Source organism: Labrus mixtus, chromosome 3 (genome assembly GCF_963584025.1).
Source record: "Labrus mixtus chromosome 3, fLabMix1.1, whole genome shotgun sequence".
In the NCBI taxonomy this organism is placed as follows: Eukaryota; Metazoa; Chordata; class Actinopteri; order Labriformes; family Labridae; genus Labrus; species Labrus mixtus.
This window is the reverse complement of record NC_083614.1, coordinates 9,338,478-9,362,877: the sequence shown is the minus strand read 5'-3', so window position 1 is coordinate 9,362,877 and position 24,400 is coordinate 9,338,478. Positions and strand designations below refer to the sequence as shown.

At 39.5% G+C, this 24,400-nt stretch overlaps 1 protein-coding gene across 1 annotated transcript; it reads left to right on the top strand.

The window, feature by feature from the left end:
* Positions 1 to 12,993: 12,993 nt before the first annotated feature.
* Positions 12,994 to 23,669, top strand: LOC132971961 (glomulin-like). Its single transcript, XM_061034793.1, has 18 exons — positions 12,994 to 13,175; positions 14,576 to 14,701; positions 16,285 to 16,395; positions 16,473 to 16,581; positions 18,255 to 18,504; positions 19,090 to 19,180; positions 19,277 to 19,443; positions 19,550 to 19,603; positions 19,694 to 19,724; positions 19,810 to 19,899; positions 20,765 to 20,806; positions 20,889 to 20,962; positions 21,553 to 21,637; positions 21,788 to 21,897; positions 22,944 to 23,007; positions 23,092 to 23,227; positions 23,334 to 23,428; positions 23,523 to 23,669. The coding sequence occupies exons 1-18, from the start codon at positions 13,134 to 13,136 to the stop codon at positions 23,667 to 23,669; spliced, it is 1,824 nt and encodes a 607-aa protein (XP_060890776.1). The 5' UTR covers positions 12,994 to 13,133.
* The last annotated feature ends 731 nt before the right edge of the window (positions 23,670 to 24,400 follow it).

The window sequence follows — 24,400 nt, the reverse complement described above, 5'->3', positions numbered from 1 at the left end:
GGGGACCCACAGGTTTGATAAAAGGGAGGGGGTCGGTAGGGCTGTCCACTCATTTAAAGACATGTTTATCTGGTTCATTAAGCATTACATATCACTAGATGATTTGGATGTGAGCTGTCACTCAGGAACAAAAAGGCAGCTCTGCCGCTGCTCAGTCTGAACTTGTGTCAGCGTCACAGTCACCTACTCTCTGTGTTGGTTTACACATTTCATATTGTATAACTGTAAAAAAAAATTAATTAAAAAAATACCTTTGTTCACCTCTTTTACCCCTTTTGCTCCTACACTGCGCTCTCACCTTGTTGGCCTGGTTTCATCCTTTTAAATACAGTCAAGTCGACATGACAACACATGAATCCTTAAGATGACATTAAAAGGATCCACTCTGACTAAAAGGCTTGAAAACAAAAGATTCTCTTCTCTTCAGGGGAAAGGAAACGCGTGGAAAAGAAAATCTTGACATATCCTTTTATCATGCAGTTGATACTCTTGTTCACTTGTAAAAGGTTTTACATCACTTAGATATTGATGTGTGGAGTGTAAAGCTGTAAGATTCAAGCACAAATCATTGCTTTTTTGTGGGGAAAAAAAGATGTTAATTGTGCAGTAAAGACTAGAGGCCACACTGTGAAAGCTGGAGTTAAAAAAATAGATTATAATGAAAATGGGCCTATAGTCAGATTTAGTGTCTGTACAAGTTGCTTGTGCTCAGAATACATTTAAAGGTCACATATTATCCTCCTTTTCAACCAGTTTAAATAAGTCTCAGAGCTCCCCAAAACCAGTATGTGAAGTTTCTTGTTCTAAATCCACTCTGATCCTGTATTTGAGCATGCCTATAAACCCCTCTATTTCAGCCATGATCAGAACAGGCTGTTTCTGTGTCTGTACCTTTAAATGTAAATGAACTGTGTCTGACCACGCCCCCTCTCTGGAAGGGGATGTGGCTCAGGCTTTTTCGCTCCATGTCCTATTGTTTACTGTAAGAAGGCAGACTCAGAGGGCAGAACAAACACCGAGCTGTGGGAGTGTCACCCACCAGGGGGAGGGGTTTCTGCCCTTTGTGATGTCATGAAGGGAAAATCTCCAAACGGCCTGTTTGAGCACACATTCTCTGAAAAGTGGAGCAGGCAAAAGATGGAGAGGATGGACTTTTCTCATGATTAGGGGGTTTGTAGACAGACTAGGGACACATATTAATGTTAGAAAAACATGGTGAAGTGTGTATTTTGTGTATATGTGACCTTTAAAGGCTTTATATGCCATTTTTTGATCCAGCAGATGTCGCCCTTGAGCGCCAGCATGAAACCAAAACAACTGGTGCTGCATTGTTGTGTTAGCATGCTAATGGTAGCGACCTTTATTATGCTCGTATCTTCACACTGCATGTAAATTTACCTGAAATGAGCGTGATCTAGAAACACAGTTAAGCAGTGAGTACAGTATGTTATTCTTCTTTTCTCTAGTCCCTCAATTAAACAACTTTTATTTGCGAGGGGAGGAGTCAGCCGCCGTCCCGGCGATGTAAACAAAGTGAAGGTAGGACACGGAAAGCTCGGAAAACATCACAGACAGTGGGACTCGGGTGTTACACCCATTGTAGACAGTCATGACTCACAGAGTTATTTTCAGAGGATATACTTGATTTATATTATATTTAAGTGTGAATTTAACAATGTGTGTTTTATTAAAGTTTTGCTTGTGTTTATACCCCTCAAACATGGTACTTACAAATACCTTTAGATATCATTCATACCATAAGAATAAATGCTTCAAAGTGCACAAATGTACACGCCCACCCTCTCAGTCACACCTGTACCCACTGCTGCTCTGTTTATGTGGGAGCTGACACTTGATTTTTAATGTGCCCTGATGAAGACTTTCACAAAGCAGTGTGCCTTGAAAGTTTTTGGTCATGACTTATTGAACACAAAGCAGAACACAAGTCTAGCCTCTCCTGTTTCTGGCTGTGTGCTCTTTCCTTGTGTCCAAGAAGCTCCTGTCTTTGAAACCTTAATGTGTGAGGAAGCACTCCTCAGTTAATCATTTGGCTTTTTTTTCTTAATTTACTGACTTTAAGCAGTTAAATAAGCACATGTATGTAAACACTATACATATTTTATATTTGTAAATAATCCTACTTTTAATAGATGTCTTCAATTTAAAAAACACTTAAAACGTGACCCTTTCCATGAAAAACTACACCATGGACAGTACACTAGCCCCCACTGTTGTGTAGCTAAAATGTTAATTACGTAGTAATATAACAGAGGGATGTTTTAGTATCTTTGTCAAATGTCAAATGTCAAACACACAAAACCTCTCTGCATGGATTATCTATGCAAACAGTAAATGATTTGTGATTGAGCATGGCAGCACAAGATGTTACTCTGTGATACAGTCGTCTTCTTAACCAGGCCTGATTGCAGCTATGAATCTTTCTGAAAAATTCATAAGATCCATTTCACAAATGACCAAGCCTAGCACGCGCCTGTATCCAAACAGCAAAGAGAGAGAGAGAGAGAGAGAGAGAGAGAGAGAGAGAGAGAGAGAGAGAGAGAGAAAGGATCTATAAGAGGAGCCCGCAGCTGGAGGAAAGAGTACAAAATGACAAAGATTTATTCTCAGCCATGATCAAATATTTATGCTGAGGCATTCAAGTAAAGTTACTTTTTGTGTTCTGATTTAATGAATGATTTGAGCAGTGGCAGTGCTGGGAGGCACAGATGTTGGGTTTGCTGAAGCCTGCACTAATGCCCATTCAGGGGTCTGTGTGGTCATGTGTCAGACTGCAGCAGGATCAAAGCAGAGTAATGCAACGGCGGGGATCGCAGCGGAGACGAGTAGGATGGTAAGTACTTCCACAGGCCCAGAGGTCCACACTGGGCCGTGACTGGGAAAGATGGAGTAGGGAACAGGGTGAAAAGAAATGCTAATAGTTAGTAATTGTTGAACAATCCTGCAGGAGGAAACAGTGTTTTACATTCTATTTTTCTCTGAATTAAAGGCTCTTCATCTCAAAGTGAAAGGGTAACATCCAATCATTGCCTAACCCAATATCTCTCTTTCTTTTTCATCCGAGGACAGTTTGTTAACAATCAACCCACCAGAGACGAGACACTTTTACAAAAGACGCTGCACACGCTGGGATCCAAAGTGATAAAGCTGCAGTCAAAGGAAATGGAGACTCTCTCATTCTCCCTCTGGCATCCTCTGAAACTTTAATGACCCCGAGCTGAATCTGATCTGGCCTTCTCTACGCACTGTCCTGTTTGTACTCACCACCACCACCCACTGATAAATAAAGTCAATCTGTGAGAAATATAGGGAACAGAAGATAAGCTGCCTCAAAAATACACTCTTGCCGGCCTTCCATCCATTGATGTACCTGATGAACTTTCTAAAACTTTTGTATCTTATTTGCCACACATCCTATAGTGCAATCACAGAGCTTTATTATGAGCAAACGTAGTACTCTGTTGAAAGAAATGTGGGGCTTTGATTTGATTCTTTCCTTTGTTTAAATAAAAATGTGGAAGAATGGTGTCCAGTCATGTTTCAGGTTTATTTTTGGGCTTTTTGTGCCTTTTATTGTAGAGATAGGAAAGTGGATAGAGTTGGAAATCTTGGAGAAATGCTGCTGAAGAATTATCAACAGTCATAAAAATAAAAAGACATCATGTGGAAAGATTTTTGTCCTTTTGCATTAGCTATTCCTGTAAGTCTTTTTCGCGGTCGTGCACCTGAAGAGTTGTTACTGTTGGAGTGTGCTCCTTTTTCTGCTGTTTTAATTTACAGGCACCTTATTATAGCACAGATTTACTAATCCCCTACAACCTCAGGGTCTTCTATGATGGGCCAAAAAACTCTAAGAGAACAAACCTCATGAAATCTGGTTCCCTAAATGTGTCACTGCTTTAAGATCCTTTTAAAAAGAAAAGAGGTTGTGATAAACAGTATGAAGATTTAAAGAAATAAAAAACATTCTTTAAAAGGAAACCACTGTGTGAAATTGTGGGTAAGTGGTGCAGGTTGGATTCGAATCTGGGCCACCCGCATGGAGCCTCCATATATGGGGTGCGCACACTAACCACTATGCTACCGGTACCCCTAAATGTGACATTTGATCCCATTGTATTTATCATTGTTGATTTTTCTACATGTTTTTATCAAACACTTTGTAACAGTAAATACAACAGGCTGTTTAAATAGACTTCTCCATGAATATCACATAACTATGAGGATTAATTAACCTAATTTATTATAATTATTATGATAACAGGTGAAGTTTAAAAACAAGGCAGAAAACGTATGAAACCCTGATGTTAAACTAGCAGAGTGAGAAAAGATTCAGAAGGAAGTTTGTAAATTCAGAGAAGGATTTGGATCACATGACCTGAGTGGAGGCCTGAGAGGGCAGAAAGTGCCAGGAGACGTCTGTGGCAGGTGAAATACAAATTGTAACACTCGAGTGAACTCTTAAACGGATAAAGGGAAGTCAAGAAAAAAAAAAAAAGAAAAGGCTAAAAGCCTCCATCACTTCCAACAAGACATTGGTACCCCAAACACAGTGTGTCAGCATCTTTAAACACCGGAGAGAAGGGGAGATGACAGAATCGTTTTGACAGCCAGTTCACATGTAACATCTCCGATTCATCCACCTTGGGGAGTTGCTGGGCAGTTTTACCCCGCAGCCGGGGGAAAGCAAGCCCCCGTGTGTGATAGCAGAGTGGGCAGGGCCGAGCGTGTGCACCACGCCACACGCCAATTATTGATCAGAGTCAGACAGGGTGTCAGTCTCCACAGCCCAGAGATACAGCAGGCAAGCAGCAGTTATCTGTGTCTATTAAGGCGTCCGCTCTGTGTGTATTGATTGGGAACAACTCGACACAGGGAATTGTCATCAAAATGCCGATTTACAAAAGGTTGAGCAGGCGACAGTGAGGTCTGTCTGGTGCGGCCGGTATGGATTTGTTGATGCGCTTCTCCCAGCGGCTTCCCCGAAACCAGACGCAGCAGCTCAGGCAGGGCTGAGGCGTTCGGTCTGAGCCTTTGTCTCACCTTGGGAGCTTTCACCTCGCAGCACACTGGTGGACAGAGCAGCTTTATGCCATGTTGAAAGATGTGGAAAAAGACTGGACTACATTACCTCTACAGCCTCTGCCAGATCACAAACAAATGTGAACGAAACACGCTCACACACTCACACTGCAGCCGCACAGCCCCTCCCTCTAATTGTTTGCTTCAGGGGCAAAGCTTTTACAAAAAGGGGCCGAGGTCACGATTTCCCCTGGTGAGGCAACCCTCTCCATTAGCTCCAAGATCACCAGAGTATCCCTCTCCCCCAAAGATATTATACTTCTGTACTCCACTTCTTGACCTGCACAATGGAAAAGAAGAAAAAGACACATCTATAGGACGCAAGTTTCCACCTTATCTGCTGACATCTAGACATTTAGACATTTAGTAGTTTGATAGTTTAGTATATTTAGTTTTCCTGCTCAAGTTATGACATGTCTTATGAGACTACTGCTATCATTACTGGCCACAAAATTTTATCCAAAATATCATTTGATGGTGTAAGAAATTCTCTGTTCTTAATAAATTACTGAAACACAATTGAACGCAGTCTAACACAAACATTAGCTCTAAAATGTAAATGTATGAAAAGACGTTAACAGACTGTATTTTTCTATACTAAATGTAAACTACTAGCCAGACTAGTCACCTCTGCATTGGTAAATAGAACAACAACAATGCTGATGAGAAAAAATTACAGGGCTTCAGCAAACTCCTCGTATGTGTTTATGTACCTTGCCACTAAAGCTGATCCTGATTCTCATCAGAGTCATTACTACATGCAGTACAGAGGGCTCAGAGACAAAGAAAGACTGTCAGATGTTTGCACAGTAATAACTACACTCCTAAACAAAAAAGGAAGCTGGGGTTGGTACAATAAAGTGTGTGCAAGGTTCACCAAATCTACTCGATTCACAAGAATTGTACAGCGTGTCGAGCATCTCTACACAAAATGGTAAATAGTGAATGGACTTGAGCTTGTAAAGCGCTTTTCTAGACTACTCAAAGCACTTTTACACCGCAGGTCACACCTTCACACACTGATGGCAGAGTCTGTAAAGTGACCATCAGTTAACTAATCCAATCCATACACATTCATACGGTGCAGACGAAGCAGCGGACTGTCCTGCAGCCACATGTCCGATGTAGATGCAGAAGCTGTTGATCGAACAACCAACCTTTCGGTTGAGAGACGACTGAGTCTACCATCCGAGCCAACGCTGCCCCCTTTCTCTCCTGGGAACATTTAAAAACGAAAAGATCTTGGCATGTATGAAAACAATGAAATCCTTGGGGACATTACGTTTACCCATGAACCACCTGAAGTTCAGTTTGAGGTACTTGATAACTTCTTTCAACAACTTCTGGAAGCTTCCCATGAACGATGAAATAATATCCAGTTTTATCTAACAGTTCCATTAAAGTTTCTGTTAATTTCTTTTGGCTGGATATCACTGGGGTGTCATAAGAAAAAAGACTGACGAGTTCATCCTTAAAACGATTTGAGAACATTCAGTTTAAAGGCTTTATATGTGATTTTTCACACTTAAATATAATAAAAATCAAGTATATCCTCTGAAAATAACTCTGTGAGTCATGACTGTCTACAATGGGTGTAACACCCGAGTCCCACTGTCTCTGATGTTTTCTGAGTTTTCCGAGTCATATTGACGGCGGCTGACTCATCCCCTCGCAAATAAAAGTTGTTTAATTGAGGGACTAGAGAAAAGAAGAATAACATACTGTACTCACTGCTTAACTGTGTTTCTAGATCAAAATAAATTTACATGCAGTGTGAAGATACGAGCATAATAAAGATCGCTAGCATTAGCATGCTAACACAACAATGCACCGCGAGTTGTTTTGGTTTCATGCTGGTTTTCAAGGGTGACATCGGCTAGATCAAAAAATCACATATAAAGCCTTTAAACATTAAAGCAGCAATCACAAAAGCAAATCTGAACTGCATAAAAAAAATATCTTAAAATCAAATTCATGTGAGCCAAGCAGCGGTGAAGCTGGAGCAGCACCCGAGAGAGAGGCCTTAAACATGGCAGCTTTTCTTTGACAAGCGCAGCGGGGCCTGGGGAGGTTTTGGGCAGACAGGAAAGCTCGCAGCGGTCTGAAGAGGCCTCAGGGGGACGCTGACTGGATAAATAGTTCACTTAGACCCTCTTGCTCTTTAAGAGGTCACCGAGGAAATATGGGATGGAAAGGGGAAAATGGAGAGGCTTTATCTCGCTCTCATAGGACCACTGCCTGTTTGTATACTAGACTGCTCCATAAATACTGCACTATCTGCTGCTGCATGGCTGAAATGATACAGTCAGTCTTTTTTTTATCACTGCTTTTTCTTCCAGTCAAAGAAAACCAAATGCACAAGAACATATCAGGGCATTTCAACACGCAATAAACCACAATAAATAAAGTCATGATAATAGTCCTGCAAACGAACTGGAAGTTACACAAGGCTGTCCTCTGAACGCCCAACGAAGCAACTGTGTTGTTGTGGTCCATCAAATTAAATATAAATGGATATGTGATATCAGTGACCTGAGATACACGTCGGCCTCTGAACACTACAGGCCGCTCCCCACATGCCTAGACAGTAAACAGAGCGTCACACAGTATCTCCACCTGACCTGAAGATTGCTCAGGATATTCATTTATGGAAATTGATACTTTGATGGGGGGCTACCAAATAAATGTGCTCGTACCACTAAGATAAATTGGCGGTATAAAGCTGCAGAAGATGTATCAGATTACACAGTGGGACATTGTATCTCCTGACACCATGATACAGGTAACAATACACATCAATAGCTACCGTAGAACGCCATTTGATTACCAGATCTGAAGGAGCCTGACAAAATATTTAAATTAAGTGGGACTGCCTAGTATGTCGTGTACCCCATGTTCAGATGCTGTAGTCCTGTTGCAGTGAATGTGGGTTCGAAACCGACCTCTACCCCTTTTCTGCATGTCATCCCTCGCTCTGTCCTCCCAACATTTCCTGTCTCTCTTCAGCTGTCCTATCCAGTAAAGGCAAACTGGGACGTGCAATAAAATTGTTCATTACTGTGAAAACAATATGAAGTGTGATTAATACTTTTAACAAACAGTTTTTACGTCTACCTGCTTTTTTCAACTCCTGTGTTTTCAACATGTTTCTCCAGAATCCAAATAAATCCAAAACAAATTGTTTCTCCACAGATAAACTGGCAACAATGACTTGGAGGCTAGCTAAGAACTAGCTTGAGCTTCATCTGACTGCATCAAAGTGGTGTGAAAGTACGGTTATTATACCCAGGGCAAAAGTATCCATGCCGAGTGTGAAAGAATTGCTTGTTTATTATGCTACTTTATCCTTTACTGAACTACATTTCTGTCAAGAATGGATTTTAAAGATGTAGTTAGTATCTGGTCATGAAGATACATTTTCATTCAAACACATTAAGGCCTCTACAATCGAGAAACAATTTACAAAACAATCTTTTCCTTTAATCCGTGAAGAGTGCTGTGAACTATTCTTTACCAGGTTCTTTACTGCATGTTACACTTACACACTACTTCTGTCAAAGTGTTTGAGTTATTTCATGTATTCCTGTTTTCATTGTAGGTTTGAAGTATGTGTTGGTGTGTTGGTGTTGGGGTAAAAAAAGGTAGTTTCACATACTTCTGTAAACCAATCAGGCTTTACCAATGTTTGACTCAAACTGCACAGTCCTGATAAATCAGACTGAACTTTGTAATATTTGGGGCCTTTTTGCCTTTATTAGATAGGACAGCTGAGGAGAGACAAGAGATGTCAGGGGAGAGAGGGGGATGATGGGATAACATGCAGCAAAGTGCTGAGGCCGGATTCAAACCAACGGCCGCTGCAACAAAGACTAAAGCCTCCAAACATGTGACATAGCACTAGACCATCCGGTGGCCCAGAAGACTGAACTTTTAGAACCTCAAACGAAACCATCTGATGTTTTCAAACTTCTTTTATGAGCTTTTTTCAGTCATTGTTTTTGATATAAATACAAAATATTTGTTGATTGAAAGCACATGACATACGGCATTCAAAGTTACACTTAGAGAGTAGAAGTGACGAGTGGAATGTAAAAACACTAATACTTGTAATGGAATATGTTGAGCAACATAAAGGTATATTTTTAAATACTTTCATCTAATTTAGGAAATTTAAAATCACAACATTTCTGTCACCACTGCCTCAGTATTAAGGTGTTTCATCTGTTGACTCTCTCCAGACAAACAGCGCCCTCCTCAGTCAGAAAGTGAGAATTACTTTCACTCACTCAGCAGGGCTTTTGGATTCTTTATGATTGATTAATTATCAACACGATCAAAAGAAGGCTAACTATGCTTTTATAGATACATTCTTCTTCTTAAGATCACCTTCATTTGACTTACATTTCTTTCATATCAGTATTTTGTATCCAAAAACATCAAAGCACAGAGTTTTCATTTCATTTAAGAAAACAGTGTTCATTTTGATCTCGGTCTCAACTAAGAGCCATGTTTAAATTTGAACTCAAAAGAGTTTTTAAGTTGATGATTGATGTTTAAAATGTCTTTTTTGTGTCACAGTTTATTTTTAACGTCAGTAAAAAGTCTGAAGTCTTTAGAAGTCTTCCTCAACAACTACAGATTTCTCATCACTTGCTATGGCTTACAAGCTTCACCTACTCTCTGATTGCACTTTTCATGTAAGTGATGTGTGTGTGTGTGTGTGTGTGTGTGTGTGTGTGTGTGTGTGTGTGTGTGTGTGTGTGTGTGTCTGTGGTTTGGTTTTATGCTCTGCTGTCATTCATGTGAGCTGTGTGCACACTGATGCTTTTTCACACAACTGAAGTTCCTAACAGATAAATAAAGTTACTTGAATTGAATTGAAGAACTTTATCCGACACTTACAAAAATCTTCTTCATCTTCTTAAAAAAAAGTACTTCTTGATCTGCATCTTTATCAAAATCACAATCACAACTTAACCAAGAAGCTGAACCAGAAACTATAACAAGATCAGATCATACCTCACCAATACAGTCTCTGAAACATACCTACATGCAATAATTCTTTCAACAATGTTCTACTGTCTCTGAATCTGGTCTCTAACTACAAAAGAAACCATTAAACTTGAAGCTAGACTGTATAATGGAGCCCATAAGATTCATGGAAACCTCCCCCTTACACTCATCACTGTACTGCACTTCTTGCTGTAACGCCATGACTTGAAGAATTATACAAACATTCACACCATGAAGTTTTACAATCAGATCCATAACAACAAGTCGTCTCTAGAAGTCTCCAGAACTTAGTGCTCTAGTTCTAAGATCCAACACAAGTCAGGAACACATCACTAGATCACTCTCAAAATAAATCCCAGTACTAGTTTACAGAGACAGCTCTGGTCAGAGGTCAGAAGTCGTTATTTCATACTTATATTAAAATCTGGAAGGAGGTCCTACATTATATCAGGACAACAAGTGATGCATTTCAAGCAGGCTTATTAACGCCACCACATGTGATCAATGATTTAACTATATGTTGGTTTCATTCACCATCATCATCAGTTTGATCTGACGTGGCAGAGATAAATCATAAGAAGACAAATGCAGTATCGTCAACACATACTTTTCCTTGATTTCCTGCACACAGGAACCGCTGTCAAAACAAAACCTCATCAGCCTGCAATTACCAAAGACAAAATCAGTGACAAACGCGTGGTGAGCAGCCGTCTGAACTGTGTTTGCTTTGTGGCTTTTGTCTAAAGCTTTCACCACAGAGCAATACAGAGAGCAAACCAGAGCGGCAGATGTCGGCTAAATCCGACCCGTTCAAACACGCTTCTCTCCCTATTCATGTAAAATCAGGACTTGAGCTGCTCTTGTACTGAAGCTGTCTGACAGGAGCAGGAAATCAGTGATTGTACGTCTATTGTGCTGCTCACACAGAGAGGCTATCGCTGGAGGGGAAAAGATGATCCCTGCCTTTTGAAGCCTTTGTGTGTTGTCATTAAGCAATCATGGAAAGGTATACTTCATCCTTTTGCCTCTCTATACAACACACTTCTTTCATTTAATTATATAGCAAAGCAGGAGCACCCGGCATGGGACGCTGGTGGATTTATTTGTTGAATATAATGTCAAATCACAATGAGGCTCGATCGGTACATCTCCTGTTACAGGAGGAAAGGAGCTCTAGTTTTACTTATACAAAACTCAAGTCTGACCGTGTCTAACTAATACCTCTCCACAAACAGTCTGCAAAAACACTTCAAGTTCAGATATATCAGGACAGGATTTTATACATCTTATATCACATTATAAATGACTGAAGGTCACTTTAGAAGCTTCAAAAAGCTTTAGCTTCCATTTCTGAACAGTATTAAAATATACTCCTGCAAACTTTAAGAGTGTGTAAAATATACATAAAGAAAGAAGAGATACTTTATTAATCCCGCGAGGGGTTTTTGAACATGCTACACACACATAGACTGAAATACACACACATGCACAGACAGGATCCTCTGGACATGCAGTAATGGAGAGATATCAGAGTGGAGGGGGGGCGGGGGGGTGGTTCGGTGTCTTGCTCAGGGGCACCTCAGCAGTGCTCAGGAAGTGTACTGGCAAAAGACCTATTTCCAGATCCCAACCAAAGTCCCATACAGACTGAGCTACTGCTGCCCATAAAACACAGTAAAACACCACAACATGTTTTTTTGAGCCAGAAGAGTATATTTCAGGATGATAGTGAAACTGGTTATAGAAGCTGTATCTTTATGAAATTGGTGAATTATTGGGCAGAAATGTAAATAGACCATTTAGAAGGAGAATACACAGTCATGGAAAGTTCACGTCATCTGTGCTTTAACTTAAAAAAAAGAAGATATTCCCCTTGAAGGCCTCCTGTGTTATACAACAGCTAAATTCTACAGTAATATTTTACATGGGCACAAGGGTCTTAAGTAGACTTTTAGCAACATGATGAAAAGTGCAGATTTGCTGTATCATCCCACATGTATTAACATAATGCCTATTAACTAGGGCTGTCAAATGATTCAAATGTTTAAATGCGATTAATCGCAAAATTTCAATATTTAATCATAATTAATTGCATGTATGAAATTCCATTATTGGGCATTTAAAAATAAAAATGGTTAGGGTTGTATCTTGAATGTTTGTACTCTCTTAAGCTGAGAGCACTTTACTTGCTGTTTTAGTTCAACCCCGCTTTTATTTTGAAATCAAGGACCCTCTAGTAGATCAATCTATACGACATTAACTTAACCACGGAAAAAGAAACTGTTTACGTATCAATGCATTTATGAAACAGCTGAAGTGTAAATGTGTGATGATATAAAGGTGGATATCACTTTGGACTTGTCTGAGAGTTTTTACAAATGAAATGAAAAGACGCAGCAGTGTCGTTCTTTTAATCACTGCGACCACAGGGAGACACCGAGGAGGCTTATCTACGGGGTGTGTGGGACAGAATAGCATGAGATTAATAGAGCTGGACTTTAATTTATGGCGATTAACTAGTTAATGCTGACAGCCCAAATATTATCTACTGTTTCAAACAAAAACTTAATACACAAACCTACAGAAAGGTAGTTAAACACTTTAATGAGTGGGTGTGAGAGTGGGAGGTTTATATATTCAGGGTCCTTCCAACTGTTCAACTAGATCCTTCCAGACACTTCAACATTTTCTGTGACCACACACACACACACACACACACACACACACACACACACACACACACACACACACACACACACACACACACACACACACACACACACACACACACATGAGTGCTCTGGTTTAATCCTATTACACGTCAGGCACAAAGGGAGATAAGAGGTTTATGTCAGGGTTCCTTACAAACAGAATCTCTCTCTCTCTCTCTCTCGCTCTCTCTCTCTCTCCCCAGAGACACCGTAAAAGCCATATATCGGATCATTTTGATACTGGCTGCTATTGAAATAAAGACATACTGATAAGAGGATTGTCTGTGATGAGGAGCTGAGGTAACACCAATGATGAATGAAGAACAGGTGAATGTCATCATCCAGAGATGGGTAAGTCAACAGGGTTCACTTCAATACCATTTAGCTGAGGCATTTTACATTTTTTCTAATTATTGATCTTGTTAAGTTAGGGGATGTTTTGAAATGCATCGTTTTTAAGCATTCTAAAAAATACTCTTCTATTCTGATGAATTATTTTGGACAACATTAAATGTCCCAGTACGGGTTAGCATTGGGTTTTTGTCATTTCTGCTACATGTCTCTAGAGTCTACTTGAGAGATGGACTAAAGAGTTATTCTCTCACTCTGTGTTTAGATGATGGTAGTGGAGAGGGCTGTCTCACACTTTAGTCCAGAATCTCCCCATGGGTGTTTGACTGGGATAAGATCTGATGACTGTGAAGGCCACTGCCTACTAAACATAAAACCCTTCAGTGATCCCTCTTGGATCCCTGTGTGGACGGCTGCATGGTCATGCTGGAGAGATTTTGTCACCCACTTGTTTTCTCAAGATGAATGTTGCACAGTTGTGTTCTTATAGCACGTTACCTACAATATCTAACAATTTCTTCAAAACAATTTTACTACTTCCTGATTGATTGGCAGCTTACAAGACAACACCCTTGTTTCACTTTCAAAATAAGAGCATTTGGTCTCTTAAGAGTGTTGTTTAAAGAAAATGTGATGCAACTGAGAGGTTAATGTCACCTTGTCCCTACTTTTTTAAAAAGGTTTTCGTGGCATCAAATTGAAAAAAGGATATATAATCAGAGGCGCTGCTCCTCAACAGGCAAAGCAGACAACTGCTTTGGGCCTCAGGCTAGTCCTCGAGGGCTGACAAACTTGAAACCTTGAAACCACAACTTGGGGCCTGTGTGTGTGAGAAGCGTGTCTCTAAATAACAGTGTGAACCAGAATTTGTATGTAAAATATATATATGTATTTTTAAAAGCAAACATTAGCTGTTGTTTAGCTGCAACAGAATATCAGATATGTCTTTAAACTTGTAATATGGCCCGATGTCTCTGAGCATCTGAGAGGTAACATTATAAGAGCATCTGAGATTTTTTTTTTTTCTGTCAATTTTATTTCATTAAAAAAAACAATAAAGTTAAGAAAAAACAAACAAACATAAAATCTCAAATTTTGAATAAAAAGGAGCAGAAAGAAGAATAATCTTAGAATATCTGCCCCTCTTTTACAAAACATTAATTAAAACAAAACAGAACACTTAATTCAAAAACAATTTAAATTACATTTTCATTTTGCAGCGGACATCAGAGGAATATGGTCACCATGAGATTATGGGGAATGATATCATGATCAATGGATATAAAATACATCAGAAATCAACTGACTTGAATATTTGTCCTCATTATCGATGATAAAGTTAAGATCTGCTCACATGTTGTTGTGACTAAAAGCTGTTTTGCCCTTTTCTCCATTTTTAGAGAGACACACCGGGAGAACATTTAGATCTGGAGGACTATCAGAAGTTTAAAGATTTTGGATCCGCTTGTCTCACTCAGGGTGACTGTGAACAACTACTGACGTTTCTTCAGGATGAGAAGAACCAGGTATTTCTCCTCCAACACCAACCCACTGATAGACGCAAATCAGCAATACACTGCCTGGTACAAGTCATATCTCACAGTTATGGAGTGACATTAGACTGACAGTGTTAATCTGTCATACAACACTTAAAGCACATTCACAGCAACACTAAATTCCCCGAGCAACAACAGCCACATAGCTACTGAAGCGAACAGCAGCCACTTTCCTGCTACCCCAAGTATGCCAAACATTAACATGCAGCCTGTACTCTGTGCCTGCTGCGGCCTCTTGACCTGGAGGTGTGGGGAGGAAACAAGCAGATATTCAGTCAGATTTCTCGCTCCACTGATAACCCTCTTCAATACGACACTCCTCTAAGTGCCCTTGGTTGTCCCTTCTCTCCATGCGTCATGCAGTAGTGTGTTACGTCCTTTTAGGAGCACGTGTCAATTCTTACTTTCTCTAACAATCTCAAGGGACGAAAGTGAATGATTACAAATGAGAAATCCATGGCTTTGAACTTTATAGTGACCCACACTATAGGCTCAAGTGCATTGATAGCGCTCTCATTCAGGTTATCACTTTATGATCGAGGTCTTTTTTAGTATATATAGATATACCATGAAAAATCTGTTAATCAGAAAGACAGAAGAAGCTTGAAGAGGATTTTTGAGTTTGTAGCTTAAAAAAAAAGATTGGCATATAGAATTGAAAAGTAATGATCTTTGAAATTCAAGAAGAAGAAGAAAAAGATGAGTGGGGAGAGGGACGAGGGAAATTACCAAAAATAGAGAACAGAGGAAAAAGGAAGAATAAGACCTGAGGCAGACCCTGAAATATGCTTTCATAAAAGACAGGGAGGTCATATATTCTTCATTATTTTAGGAGGACAATCAGGTTTTGGCTTTTTCTTCTTCTAGACAAGAGAGAAAATTGACAGCAGTGCCAGATAGAGTTCATTTTCAACACAGAAAGGCTGATATCAGGTTCAGTTTGTCAAAGTATTGTTCAGGAAACAGACATCTATGGTAAAAGGTAAATGGACTTAGTGCTTTTCTAGTCTTCTGACTATTAAAAGCACTGATCGCAGGTCACACCTACACATTCACATGCTGATGGCAGAGTCTGTAAGTGTCCATCAGTAATTATTTACTAATCTCATTCATACGCTGATGACAAAGCAGCGGGAGTAACTTGGGGTTTAGTGTTGTCCAAGAACACATTTGACCTTTTGGCTGAAGGAGCTGGGGAATCGAACAAAGGAAAACTGAGCCACAGGGGGCGGATGTGGATAAGTAGTTTGGTTTTTGGGAGGATTAACCAAGCAGTATTAAATAATTGTCAAATTTAGGATTTTGAAAAATTGAGGATATAAAATACAGCAAAAGACCAAATTCTATTAATGATTGATTGTATTTTGAAAAAAAAAATATTTCAGTGAGTGTTTGGATTGATTTTGCAACCCCTGTTATATCTAACAGTTAAATAGTGCAAAGAAACATGTCCCACAAATGTCTGTTTTTTTGATAGCAAATGGAAAAGGAAAAGCCCTTCCTCTCTCTCCTCTTGCTTCTGGTGAAATATGATTTTGTTCTCTTGCACTCAGGGGCTCATCAAGATTATGGGCTGTGTTCTCATCGCACCTCTCATAAAGGACGTTCTTAAAAAAGGGAAAAGTTTGGACCACTGCCAGGCTGCCATCACACATTTAATCACGGTAGGTACAAACAACTCATCTAAATAATCCTCTACATTACGAGCCGTGATTTCTGTGCATCCTCTTCGATTGTTTAGACGTGCAGCCCAAATGAGCTCCTGCACAGCTTGCTTGAACTAATTGAAGACATCGCTCCAGGTGCCATTTCTGAGACCATCTTAGTCCTCATCCCACATCTTCAAACAGGTAAGACAACCCGAGCTAAAAAAGGGCGCCACAACAACACTTTCTGTGACACTGAAAGCTCTTGCATGATGTATGAGATGAGTTAAGAAGCCTTTGTAATGCATTGGTGTCCTGTGACATTATAAAGAAAAAGCCAGTATTAAAATATTCTGTGAACTGTAAAAATGGCCAACAGGGTAACCTGTGCACAGCCTGTACGTTCTCAGGTGTGCACGGTTGCAGGAACATACCATGGAAAATAAATTAAAACTCTGTGGCACACTGAAAATAACTTTACTGTATTTTATTGTGAGGTGAAACGCGTTGTTCACTCAATAAATAAAGTTATTTTCAGTGTGCCACAGAGTTTGATTTATAAAAATGATGGTTACTCATTTCAAACATAAAAAGTAAATAAACATTCACGCACAAATTTGAGTGATATTAACGATTGTGACATTATAAATGTCGTTATCCTTTCATATCAAAACAAATAGACACGGCCAAATGTACTGATGAGAAACATGGCGTCTGATAATATTGTTTAGTTAAAGTTAAAAGAAACCTTTTCTATATAGATTCTCTTTGCACTAATTAGACGATGCAAACATACTCAGAAATCTGCTGTCTTAAATAGACGACATGATTTAAAAACATTTAATATTATTCCACTGTGTCAAATAATTGGACGGTTGTCTACTTAGCTGCAACTCTGCATGAGCTACAGACAATCCTAAGATTATTGAAAACTGTTAATTCTGAGTTCTGCTTGACAAAGATCGTGTCACCATTTCCAAAACATTGTTTTCTGCATTATATGTTCTGTGAAGGAAGTTATGAGACAGCATATATTTACCTATTCCAAACTATCTGAGCCTATAAATGGTCAGATTTAACCTTCAGCATCGAGACATTAAGGCCTCCAGAAACTTTATTTTATATATAACTTTCATGCAGCCTAACAGATATGTGATCCTGCACAGCTCTACAGCTGTTGTTGTTAGTATATATACATTTATTTTTGGGCTTTTTATGCCTTTATTTAAAGATAGGACAGTGGATAGAGTCAGAAATTGGAGAGAGAGAGAGAGAGGGTACAGACATGCAGGAAAGGAGCCACAGGTTGGATTTGAACCTGGGCTGCCTGCTTGGAGGTTTACTGCCTCCAGTCCGTACATGGAGCATGCGCACTAACCACTAGGCTACCAGTGCCCAGATTGATAATATATTTATAATAAATAAATCTATAGATTAAACAAAAAATATACATTAAAACACCAATGAATGGGGCATTTATAGCAGGAAAGCTGTGTTAGATTACATTAGGGTTGGTACAGTAAATAAAATGAGATGTACTGAATAAGATGTACTGGTTTACTGGTGGTCAAACAAATGCAGCTGTTTAAAGAAGTGATGTTTGGCTCCCTCTGCTGTACATTAATGTTCACTGCAACAATGTTTCAAATATTTAAAAACAACACACACATCAAAACGCCAAGTACTGGGTGCTGCAAAGTCAAACAACTCAAACGGAAGAATGAGTCCGCACACCAGAAGCTGCTCCAAATCACATTTAATGAGGTTCATCACAAAACGTCACATGGTGATAAAAACTTCATTAAATGTGAGTTGGAGCAGCTTCTGGTGTGTAAACTCAGTCCTCCTTTAACTCAAACCCTCTTGACTCTTCAAAGTGCTTCTTCAGCTGGAGGAGGGAAAGGCAGCAGGTGTGGGCTCGGCTCTCTCCGCCCTACAGAAGCAGCTGTCTCGGCTGCCGGTACCTTACACCCGGCAGCAGGAGGAAGCTGACCAGTACGGTGTGTGTCGCTGCTGCCATGCCTTGGCTGCGTTTACAAAACCATTCATAGAGGAGGTGAAGAGGAAGAATGGAAACTACATCACAAACTCTGAGGATGAAGAGCTGCGCACTGAGCTTCTTAAGTTGTAAGTTTCTGACTTCGTGTTAAATTAGGATTGTATGAAAACTATAAACTTCAAGTTTAAGTATAGATTAAAGGCATGGTTGGTCATTTTTGAAAACTAGCATGATTTTGAAACCCACCCACCCCCTCCCCTCTGTGCTCCCTCAAAAGCCACGCCCCTCACAATTTTACAACTCACAACAGCCAACTACAAACTCACAGTTTAAAACCCGGTCATCGGTGACGTGTTTTGAGTGTGGGCGAGTTCTAACAAGGGGTAGAGAACAAGCAGGGAGACAGGGAGGCGTGTGATTGGTTCATCAGATTGGTACCTCGTGGCAGACATTGGTCAAAGTTTTTACAGGCTTACAACTGCTACAGATGACTGATTTTCTTTGTTCCTTTTTCGGAGCACGAGTTATTAATTTCTGTCAGGACCTAAAGATAATTTCAACCAAAATCTTAAAAAGTGTATCTGGAGAAAATGACCAACCCTGCCTTTAACTTGAAACAATATTTTATTTCAGAAAAGGTTAACACAACAATCTTAGAGGAGAGGCGCTGATGTAAAATCAGAAGTAAACGTTTGTGTTGTCATCATTTGCAGCTGCATGTGGAGCTTGAGAGAGCCTTTGCTTGAGGCCGAACTGAACCGGGACAGAAAGTCTGCGCTCTGGCTCTTTGCAGCAGAGATCATGGTTAGAGCATGTTTTCTATGAGTGGGAAAAAGTTGATGATTTCTCAGTGTGATTCTTTTCTGTAAGCGTTGTCTTTGTGCATCACTTATCCTACAGGTCATACTGCCTGCTATCCACGAGTCTCTGTCAGAGCTCCTGTTCTTCAACTCTGTGAAGAAAAGCCCCCAGACGGACAGCAGTCAGTCGACGGAGTCTAGAGCTTGTCTGGCCTATCTACTGTTTGTCCAGCTCATCAGCATCGACAGCTTTCCAGCAGTATTCAGGTGACATGAGAGAAGCACATCATGGTCGGACTGATGATGCACCGGCACACATGAAGAGAAAAAACATACTTATTGAATATTCAAATACTGTTTCCTGCTTTTTCAGTCCCGTTTTTGTTCTTCAGTGCAACATGGAATACATCAATCAGCTACTCAGTAGGTAAGTGGTCATCACAGTGTGAACTGAATAAATGTTCTTTTTGAATTGATCGATTACTTTGTGTAATCTGGAATGTTGTTTCTTTAACAGCAAAAAGGAATCACACTTGCTTAAAGGACTGGTAAGGACGCATTAATATTAATACAGAGAGTCTAATAAAGGATGAAAGCAGAAGGAAGAAGGATTAAACGTCTGTTTTCTCTCAGGCTCTGTACGGAAAAAGTTTGGAGAGTGTGCAGGACAACAGCCTTACAGTGAGTCTACTGGAGCTGAGGAGCTTCAATAGTGTCCCAAAGGTAAGACAGTCATGCCATTAGCATCCATATCAAACTGTAACACGCATTTTAACGCCACATACACCAGGTTATCCATAAAGGTAGAATTATTCACTTCGAGGTTTTCAGACTTCTAACTAAGCCATACAGGAGATTATTAGCAGGATCTTATTTGTATGTGAAAACATATTGAAAAATACTTAAAAACTGCGAAGAAAGAAATCTAGACTGGTTATACTACTATGACTACTAGAGTGCTAAAACTTAGGCTGATACCGACATTTGAAATACAAATTTAGCAGATTGTTGATTTCGATGTTTGTACATGACTTCTTTTGGTTTAAGACTCCCAACCGTGACACCATTTTCTCTCATTTGACAATGAAAACAGATCTGAGTGTCCAACAGGTGACTTCATCTGCCAAATAAAAAAACTGTTCTCTGAATAAGCACTTAGGTGTACTAGATGTCAGCATTAAGTTGATTTGGCACAACAAATAAACATCGGCTAGACATTGGCTCGTGTCACATTATTTGCCGATGTCTGTCAATGGGGACGATTTCGGCCGATACGATGCATCGGTGCATTCCTATAGACTTAAAATAAGAATTTTCCACAGTTAAGACAAGCATGCCATCAGCATCAGTATGACTTTACGTCTCTTGAGCTGCATCATAAATCTCAAACTAACTAGTTTATCCAGAGATCTACAATTTATCTATTTATAGAATCTTTGAGACTTCTTACTTAAACATGTTAACCAAAGTAAAACTGTGGATTATTTAATATCTTCCTAAATCAAAACATGTATTTTTAATAAATTGCAAAGAAATAATTCTTGTACTCATGGCCAATTATTGACTAATGCTGTCCTGATATTTACAGAACCTGCAGCGAGTTCTCAAGGATTGTCCAATTCAACACTTGGTGGGTATTATGCTTGATGAACATTTCACAAACTGTGAAACCCAGGGCTTTGTTAAACTGTTTGTGATTGCTCCCTCCACAGAGAGAATCAGGACTGAAGGTTTTCCAGCTCTTCATCAATAAATTAGATCATGAAGCAAAGCACAAGTTTTTCAGGTGAGAGGATCATCACAGGGAAGTTCATGTTTCAAATCAACCAAATGTACTCGATTGATGTACTTTCTTTGGACTGTAGACATTACAGGACACAAACTGTACTCAAATTCAAATTCAGTCTTTCAATACTGGTGTTTATGGGATAATTTTCAATTTTCAAATACTCACATCTCTTATAATTCCATATCATCTTTTATTTGTATTAACAGTTTAAACTAAAGCTGTTGCTTTACAATTTTACTCAAATCCAAACATTTCATCACTATATGGTTACAGTGCTACATTGATAGTGTTACTCTTTATTTTTTAATCCATGATAAAGACTTAGAAGGAAACTCTTGGACTTTAGCCACTCCACAAATGGAGGTCGGTGCTCTCCTTCTCTCAGGCCAGATCCAAAGAAAGTACTGGAACACACGAATCACTTAAGGCAAAATGTATTGAAGTGCAAAGGACCGCGTCTTCCTCAGAGTCAAAGACTTAACTGTACCCTAATTTAAATTCTAATTCTCTTTGCTGTATAATTTCATTGTTTACTTCAAACATCTTCTAATGAAGCTTTACATTTAAAGGTTTATTTTCTGTTGCAGGTGCATGTTAAAAACCAGCAACCACGGAGGAGTAGAGAGTTATATCGTAAAAAACATCAGGAGTCAAGTTGAATGTTCTATGCAGGTGAGTTAAACATGCAGAGTCAAGCCTTCAATGGCTCATAAACTTTGTGTCATCAGAATCAAAAACACCCTGACTCTGTTTTGATGACACAGAGGTTATTGACAGTGATTTTATATGAAGATGTTTAACATACGATAAACTGTCCTCCAGCCAGGTAACGCCAACAGATGGTTTCTGGGAGAGGAGCTCCTCTCGTTGTTGAGACTGGTGTTCTGTTTGCCTCAAGGTGCTCAGACAGATTTGTTGAATAGTATGGACAGGTGAGTAACACGAACAGTGTGGTTTAATAAACAGACAGTCCTGCTGTTTTGTTGCTTCAACTCCACACTAGGCATAACCTACAGATAACACATATGAAAATGTTTGCCACCGCAGAGTCAACGCAGTCTTCAAAAGAAGTCACAGTCAGATTACCTTTAAACACTAAATGTCCAAAGGCACCTGATCCAAGTTTTCAACTCCTACAAATAAGTGCTTTCAATTGTCACATCTATAAATTGATATAACTATAGATATGTATCTTTATCTTCAATTAATATAAAAGGTACATTTAATAAAATATGGCGCAAACTATGTATCAACATTTTTAACTGTAGGGCTTTTTATAGAACAGTATTTAATTTTATTTAGAGGGTTTTTCTCTTAGGGGAGATTTGGTAGTGAAATTTGAAAGTTGGAGAAGTGAAACAATTCTATGCTCTATTTTTTGAACTAAATACACAAATGAAAAAATGGCTCCCTGAACACTGTTTGGAGCTAAAAAGCTACCAGGAGAGTTACGGTTTCACTGTTACGGGCCCCCACGATAACTCCTCACGTAGCATTTTATCTTCAGTGTTTCAGGGACCACATTTTCCTCTGAGGACAGTTTGTGTATAGAGTTATGAACATATACCACATAATCTGTACACTTCTCCAACTTTCACATTTCTCTTCCTAAACTAAACTAAAACTAAACTCTCTTTAAATTAAATTACTCCTGTGACCGACAACTTGAAATGGATCTCTGTGAAGCTTGTTTTGTTATTGGATGTTCTCTGACGCCTCTATTTGTTGCCATTTAAACTCTATTTGCTCTTCTATTACAAAGTCACTGTGAGGGTTACTCTTTACAGATATCTGAGGTATAAAGAAAGGTTGATCAATTAATTAGTAAAAACAAAATGACTCAAAGTAAATCTCTATCTTTTTACAATTTTGACTTTTCAGCAGGGATTCAAAGACAAAAGGTGTATTATAATTACGACTTCTGGGACACTTCATCCAGACTGAGCCTTTAAGCAATGCCCTGTCTCTGTTTTCCCAGGATAATGGAGACTTTGAATCTTCTTCGCTATCTCCTTATCAGAGACAAAGAACTGAAGAGCACAGTAAGTCACCCTTATTCAACACCTCCACTGGTCAGACAGCGTGGTTCAAGCACAAAGCTGATGATCTTCTCCTCCTTCCTTCAGGCAGATGCGTGGGAAGAGCTGTACAGGATCAAGGACGAATACCTTAAAGTGCTGCGTGTGTGTATCAGCATATCAAGAGGGTATTATTCTGCTGAACTGAAGGCGCTGAGGGAGGATCAGAAGCTAAAGGCGAAAGGTAGGCAACAGCTGCTTACCTATGTTTAATAATGACTTTGAAATGACCTTCAATTCAAGACAGAACGGCAGTATGTTTTCATTCTTTCTCTATTTTCCTCTCCTAGAAGCGAGAGATGCTGCCAGATCGAGCGGATTAGTCAAAAGAATGACAGTGAAACATGAGAAAGTATCTAACATGTCCCCAGAGGCCCAGCACCAGGTACACAAACTCTCTTTCTCTTTCTCGTCATCATTTGGATTTTAAACATTTTTAGGCCAATCAAGCTACAAATAAGTGTTGTTATGTGTCACAGGTGTTGCAGAGTGCTTTGGTGACATTCGACCTGATGGAAAGTCTTATAGTCCGGATCGAAGAGATCACAGAGGAAAAAGTCAAAACTCCAAGTCAAACCACTCTCTCAACCTCTTTTGAGCCTCTGTCTCCCTGTTCAGAAAACTGAAAACGTCTGATTCAATATTCACAAGAGTTGTGTTTTATACAAAAATACAAGAGCTTGGCTGTATTGTGGTTTGCATATATGGAACGCCAGGATTAATACTATCAAGCGCTCGTTACTTAGAATTTAAAAGTCACATATTATCCTCCTTTTCAACTAGTTTAAAGAAGTCTCAGAGCTCCCCAAAACATGTCAGTGAAGTTTCTTGTTCTAAATCCACTCTGATCCTGTATTTGATCATACCTATAAACCCCTCTATTTCAGCCCTGATCAGAACAGGCTGTTTCTGTGTCTGTACCTTTAAATGTAAATGAGCTGTTTCTGACCACGCCCCTCAGCCCCCAGGGCTTGGGTGGCTTGGGCTTTCTTGCTCCATTCCCTATTGTTAACGGTGAGAAGGCTGACCCAGAGGTCAGAACAAACACCTAGCTGTGGGAATGTCACCCAACTGGGGGAGTGGTTACTGTCCTTTGTGATGTCATGAAGGGAAAATCAACAAACGGCCTGTTTGAGCACAAATTTTCTGAAAAGTGGAGCAGGCAAAGGACAGAGAGGATGGACTTTTCTCATAATTTGGGGGGTTTGTTGACAGACTATAGGGACAAATATTAGTGTTTGAGAATCATTGTTAAGTGTATTATGCATAAGATGTGACCTTTAAAGAATTTAACATTATGCTTTTGACCGGTTTACGGATTTTTTTGTATTTTGTTTTTCTTGGTCGGATTGTTGTC

Excerpts from the sequence above, each read along its gene's own strand:
- LOC132971961 (XM_061034793.1), top strand. The coding sequence starts at position 13,134 with ATGATGAATGAAGAACAGGTGAATGTCATCATCCAGAGATGG. Across the intron at positions 19,604-19,693 it reads ATCAATCAGCTACTCAGTAG|CAAAAAGGAATCACACTTGC; the intron begins GTAAGTGGTCAT and ends TTTCTTTAACAG. Across the intron at positions 19,725-19,809 it reads CACACTTGCTTAAAGGACTG|GCTCTGTACGGAAAAAGTTT; the intron begins GTAAGGACGCAT and ends GTTTTCTCTCAG.